The 6,533-nt window shown below is 46.6% G+C and overlaps 1 protein-coding gene across 1 annotated transcript; it reads left to right on the top strand.

Moving 5' to 3' along the window:
- Positions 1–723: 723 nt before the first annotated feature.
- On the top strand, positions 724–6,461 carry CSUI_003166 (rft protein; the record flags this gene model as incomplete). Its single annotated transcript, XM_068063364.1, has 1 exon — positions 724–6,461. The coding sequence occupies exon 1, from the start codon at positions 2,097–2,099 to the stop codon at positions 6,459–6,461; it is 4,365 nt and encodes a 1,454-aa protein (XP_067924660.1). The 5' UTR covers positions 724–2,096.
- Positions 6,462–6,533: the final 72 nt, after the last annotated feature.

The raw sequence follows: 6,533 nt of genomic DNA, 5'->3' as shown, positions 1-6,533 counted from the left end.
CGCTCTGCAGCTCCGCCAACCCTACTGTTCGCCTACTCACTCCTGCAGCGCGGCCGCATGACGCGCTCGTATGTGTTCCTCGCGTGGCGCACAGATAGATAGAGGTGGTCAACGAAGAAGCTCGGGTCATAAGACCATTAAGACGTCGACGGACAACAGGTACCCCCGCTTTTTCGACGTGCCTGTCTAGCTGACATCTCTATGCAGCGTCAGGTTACCGCCTATCCCGGCTCACCCAGCTACGGCTAACGAAAACCGCAGGAGTGTTGGTGCAAGCGAAGGCTCGTGATACAGCTCACGTCTGCCCTCCAGGTGCTTCCCATTCGCCCGGAGGATATCCGTTTGACCATTTATGACCCCGACAGCTGAGAGTGAGCCTTCTCCCCCCTTCGAGATTGCATTGGTGTTGCACACCGCTATAACTCGCCGTTACCATCGGCGCCATCGCTCGCAGTGTACGACGGGTTGCCTGAGCCGTCGTGTCTGGAGTCAAATATGCGCTCTGTGGGTTTCACAAGAGCCCTGATATATCACGGGCTCCTCTGGGGTAAACCCGCTCACGTAGTTCTCACAGGTTATGAGTTTCGACTTCGCGCAAGGACTAGGTTTCAATCGCGGCGAACTGCATGCATCAAGTTTGGGTTCCCGGACGCCACTGCATGCACAGTACGCAGAGTACAAGACAAGACGATCAAAGCCTTAACTCTCACTAGAGTTTTTGCTTTTTTGTGCTCTTCTGACCTTGTTGGGGGGAGACATCCTAGCGGGGCTGCAAGCCAAGGTGTATTGCACAAGACCCCGAGGCTGAAATGAGAGCAGGTTTTCTACATCAGAACGATGTAAAGTCCTCTATCTCATCTAGCTAGAGGAAACCATAGAATCCTTGTTACGAAAACAACGATTCATCTCCTTTTTTATCTAGTGCACCTCCGCGTCTCCTCTGTGTATTCCTTAAGGATTGTCCTTCACCTCATTTGCTGTCTCACGAGTAGTTGCTATCTGTCTCTTCTAAACCCTCGGCGGGTCCCAACGCCGTCGCAGCTGCTTCGTTCGCAGGCCACCTCGCGTCGCGCTTTTGATTGCAAGTGTTTTCCTCTTCGCAGCAGACATCTCTACCTTGTCTCGAGAAGAGATACTTTCTTTACGTCTTACTACCTCGCAGGGAAAGGAGCGCGGAGGGGGGCTTCTCTCCAGGCTTCGTCGTAAAGACCATTTTGTGTTTTGTACAGACACAGCAGGATTGTTCGAAAGCCTTAGCTCCAAATGTAGTAGTATAAGGGTACTACCTCAGGTACTTCACCCCCTTAATATCTTTCTCTTCGCTCTTAAAGAGCGAGTCACTAGAAAAAAGGAGATCTTCATCCTATACAGTTCGCGATAGCCAACCTCTCGCAGCGGCTGAAGAGGAAAGAAAACGCCAGCATTTCTCCTTCTTTTTGTCTTTTTCCTTCCCCTTCTTTCCGGCTTTTTTTGTGTTTACAATCTCTTCAAGCAGGGACTCGGGATTTTACACTCTTGCCATCTTCCTCTCGATGAAGCTGTCGTTTCCACTGTTGTTTCATCTCCATATATTTCTATGTCTGTGTATTCTCCTCTATGGGCATCTCTCTCACCATCCACTCAACCGTAAGGCTAGTAGGGCCACGTGATTTGTAGCCGGGAAGGCCATATGAAGCGACAAACTAAGTAGTTAGCCTTTCTCTGTTCATCTTACGTTTTTCTTCTTCACCCTCTTTGTACTTCTCTATTCTCTAAACAGATCTCTTCGTCTTTTTCGTCTTGGAGAGACTTGACTTCGAAGAGAAGATTACGAGAACAGCATGGTTTGAAGTCTTCTCCCTCTCCACCTCGCGTTTGCATGCGTTCATTTCTCGTCTCTCTTTAGAGACAAAAAAGCGCGTTTCTCTCTCTCTCCAGACTGAAGTAGGAGTTGGTCGGCTGTGATGCGCTCTTTGTTTTATCAGTGAAAGGTAGACAAGAAATGGAGGGGTTCTCTAGGAAGGAGAATTTCCTTCATGTAGCCTCTCTTTTCTACAGCTAGTCACCCGGGGCACCATAGCATTTTTCTCTCTTTTCTTTTCAAGTGAAGAGAGAAGATGGCGGAGGACATCATGGGGAGAAGGACACGACTTAAAGAGAAGAAAAGCCAGTTTGTTTCTCCAAGGACTCACGATGAAACCCATTCTCTTCCTCATGTTCCTCCAGCTGTAGATACACCTGAAGTCTCACCATGCCATCACCTTCAGGGGTTAGCCTTGTCTCCTTTTCTTTTCCAGCTTTCAAGTAAATTGCTTTCTGTAGGTTCGTCTATCCTTCTGTCAAGATGCTTTGGTCTTCCCTCTGAGATTCTTGCTATTGCTCTGTTCTATCTTCCTACACTACAATCGTCGAGTCTCTTCGTTCTTCGTGAGGCTGCTCGTCGTACAGCCTTTCGCATTCCTTCCTCGAAATTGAAGAAGGAAGATACGAGTTCGGAAAGAGGAGAGTTTCTGGTGAGGAGGGGTAGAGAGAAAGAGGAAGAAGGAGAACAAGATCGTAGTGGGATAAAGAGATCTGTAGATATTCTTCAGCCTTTGGACAGCCCTCTGATCAAGAAAAGATACCTTTCTTCTCCTGCACGGCTGCATTCTTATTCTCGTCATCATCCACAGCTGGAGTTCGATTCTCTCGACGGATGGGTGGACTCTACTGAAGCAACAAGACAACATGAAACACAGAAAGAAGAAGAAGAAATATTACACAATCCTATTCCCTTTCCTGAATATAAGCCGACTGAAGACCAAGAGAAACAGGTCACATGTTTCTCTCAAAGCAAGGTGCCGGATAGATCTTTGCCTTTAAGGGCTTTTCGCCATGTCCCACCATCTATAGAACGACCTAATTGCTATGATAGGAAACCTTTCTTATCGTCTTCGCCTTTTTCTCCTCGCTCGAGAAGCTCTTTTGTTTCTCCATCATGTGATCTTTTCAGTAGAGACGAGAATCTCCGTAGTAGTCTGAATCTTTCATATCTTGGATTTCTCTTTTCTTCGATCCTTGTTCTTTTCCTCGGCATCATATGGCTGTCTGTACACCCGACACTTCAGACAGAACGTGAAAGCAAAACATCCGAAGGCCTTCTGTCTAAGACCGTAACAACTGATGGATCTTCCCCCCATGAAGAACTTGAAGCCTATGCATTTCTCTGGAGTTATCGTATAGCTGTTCTTCTCTTTATTCTTGCAACTCTTATAGAAGCCTCATGTGAGCCCCTTCTCATCTCTCTTCTTCTCTCTCCATCGTCCTTGAGTGATCCAGCTCTTCATAAGAAATCCCCTTCTTTGTCTTATGACCTTGTTTCCAAGGAAAAGTCTTTCTCCAAAGAAGAGGAAGAAAAAGAGGAGCGAAGGGAGGTCTCAACTGGGAGAGAACAGTTCTTCTCTTATGCAGGCGTTTATCCTTGTCTAAGCGAGGAAGCTTCTGTATCACGCGGAGACCTTCTAGGTTGTCATAGGAAAAGCAACAAGACAGACAAGACAGGTTATGGAGAGACAGTGAGAGATGAAGAGAAAGAAAACAGACAGAGGAAAGACAGTGAAACTCTTCGAATTGGAGAAAGAGACAGACCAAGAGAGGAGGAGGAGAATAGTCGATGTATCGACAGAACAAACAAGAGAGCATCGACGTATAGAGCTATGGCCGAGGCAGCATCTGTCACAACTCGTTTACTGTGTATTCTTGCTCTCATCACACTTCAGCATTTCTTAAAGACTTTTTTCCTTTTTCCGTCTGACCAGGAAGAAGAGAAGAAGACACTGACACATCTTGATCGAAGAGAAGGAGAAGGAAGAGAAAGAAATGAACAAGTTGAAGAGAAGTCGGTAACCAGTTCATACCCGTTATGCAACGACCAGGATTTCGCCTCCTCATCCTCTTCATCTTTTTCTTCTTTTTCTCCTTGCCGTAGTAGTAGTAGTAGCAGGAGACTCTTTCGCAGCTCTAAGATTGACGACGATTCTTCCGTCTTTACATCATGTAGAGGGCAAGAAGGGGGAGAGCTTCACTCCGGTGTACATACACAGCATTCTTCGTGTGTCCATCCAGTCTCTCCTCTCTTGTTACCTTTTCAAGAGGCAACAAGAGCCGCCTTTTCTTCGGAGAGCTGGGTGATAGAAGTCGGGAAACTTTTATGTGTACAGCCTTTACTTGCTTTTGGTATGGCCCAGGTGACGTACTCTCTTGTATGGATGGTTGTTCTTGGCCGTGCTTCCCGAGATCTCCACAGAGGAGGAGAAGAAGAAGAAGATAGAGGAAAGGAGAGAGGGGGCTTTGGCTCACCTAATCTCTCTTTTCGTCAGCACTTCAGAAACATACAGGGCAGAAAGGACTTCGAATTTAGACGACAGACAACAGGAGAAGGTGTGAGGAGAGAAGGAGAGATGAAGGGACACAAAGAAGAAGAAGAGGAATCCTGCGCTTATGAGAAGTCGTTGAAGAAGGAAAGTTTTGTGATGTTTATTTGGCACTTTCATCGGAAGGCATTTGAAAAGCTCTGGGGGGACTTGAGAGGTCATCGTGAGTTGTTAATAGGAGAGAAGAGAAAGGAGTCTGGAAGGGGAGAGAAGAAGAAGTGGGTCGATATGAAGAGTTATGTGTCTTCATTTAGACAGCTTATCTCATTGTTTGTTTCTTTCTTGTCACTGTGTTGTTCTTCTCTTCTTGCTTCTCTTTTCTCCTTTCGATTTGCATGCGGTCATCATGCTGCACCTCCGAGCAGGTCTTCTTCCTCTTCATCGCTCTGGAACGAGGCCTCTTCAACCAGAGATGGAAAGGTTCGCTCCTTCTTCTCTTCTTCTTATCTCTCTCTTCATTCTCCTTCTTCTCTGAACCTCCCAGGAATGAGAAGAAGTTCTTCGGAGAGAAGAATCTTCCACCTCGATTCTCGTGGAACGCTTCCTCTTTCAAATCCTTCCCCCTCCTCACAAAGAAAGAAACAAGGAAGAAAGTTGTTTCCTCGGCTTTCTCATATGAAGGCATTTCCGTCAAGAGTCCACACAGAAGTCGCCCGAATCGAAAGAGTGTTACTAGCCGAAGAGCATCGACGATTGTTACGTGTCAATCTTGGAGTGATGGCACAGAAATTCGTTGCTATCGAAGGAGAGAAGTTTCTTCTCTTAAGCTTACTCGATTCGAGAGCTGCTGGAGAGTATGTCTTTGTAAGTTCCGCGGCATCGATTCTATGTCGTCTTCTCTTTGCACCAATTGAAGAAGAAGCTTTCAATGCCTTCTGTTCTGCACGACAGTTTGAGATGACAGAGAGAGAGGAAGGGGTGATGGAAAGAGATATCCAGTCTTTCTCTTCGGTTGAAAAGGACGAGGAGGAGAAAGAGAAGGAAAAGAAGAAGTGCAAGCTCATGATCTTGGGGCAGCAGGCCAGGGGGAGGGATGATATGGTAAAGAAGATCCAATCTATAGAAGAAGAACGATTGAAGGGAGAAGAAGAAGAAGAAGAAAAGGGAGGTGACTATGAGAAGGTCTCAAGTCTCGGTAGACAGGAACGTGAGATAGTCGATCAGGGTCAGAATACATGGATGAAAGAACCTATGTTGATGTATGATGGAGGAAGAGCGTTAGAAAGACAAAAGAAACAAGAAGAAGAAAGACGCGAGTTGATAAGGAACTGGGGTGACAAAGAGAAACGAGAAGGAGATGGTACCAGTCTACACACAGGGGATGACCCCGGGGTGGACGATGTAAGGAAGGATGATGAGGTGTATGTACACCGTGGAGGTTCAGATCTGATAATGTGTCAGGAAGGAAACATTCGTCAAGATGGACTAAGGTGGCGTAAACCAAGAGGGGAAGAGGGAGGGAAGAGTTCTATGGCTCGGCAGTTCGATTGTCTCCAAGTCGATCCACAGGTACATCATCCAGCAAATTGTTTCAGTCATCTTCCTAATGGTGGTAGACGAACAACGACACCCCCTTTACACGAAAAGAAAGAAAACCGAAGATGTGGTCGAGAAGAAGAACAACAACAGCCTACAGCAGCTCCCCATCCTCTTCTTGCACGCACCTTCAACGGAGATGAGGAAGCGGTCGCAGGCAGTCCGCGTGCAGTTAGGGGAGATTCTTCTCTCTGTGCTTCTTCTCGAGGTGCAAAGAGACGTCAGATACAAACTGTTTATAGTCGTGCTGAGAGATCAAGTACATTACATACCTTCCCTGCTACTAGGCATGAAAAGGGCGACAGAGAAAGAGAAAGAAGCTTACCAGACATTCCAGATGTTTCCATGAAATCGCAGAGTTCTGTGGTGTGGAGCAAGTCCCTTCCTCTTCTACGATTGCTACTTCTTATAGAAGGGACTATAGGACTCGTCGCTGCAACGCAAGGCCCAATATTTGCTAGAGCAGCTCTTCGGCTTGTGTACGGTCCAAGATGGGGGAACGAACCTGGTGCGGTTGCTGCACTTCAAGTGTAAGTTGTCAAGAAAAAACACAGGATAGATTACAGATAGATAGATAGATAGACTAAAGATAGATAGATAGGTTAA

This window comes from Cystoisospora suis, assembly GCF_002600585.1.
Source record: "Cystoisospora suis strain Wien I chromosome Unknown contig_1376, whole genome shotgun sequence".
In the NCBI taxonomy this organism is placed as follows: Eukaryota; Apicomplexa; class Conoidasida; order Eucoccidiorida; family Sarcocystidae; genus Cystoisospora; species Cystoisospora suis.
Note: the sequence above shows the minus strand (reverse complement) of the source record. Positions and strands in the feature narration are given on the sequence as shown.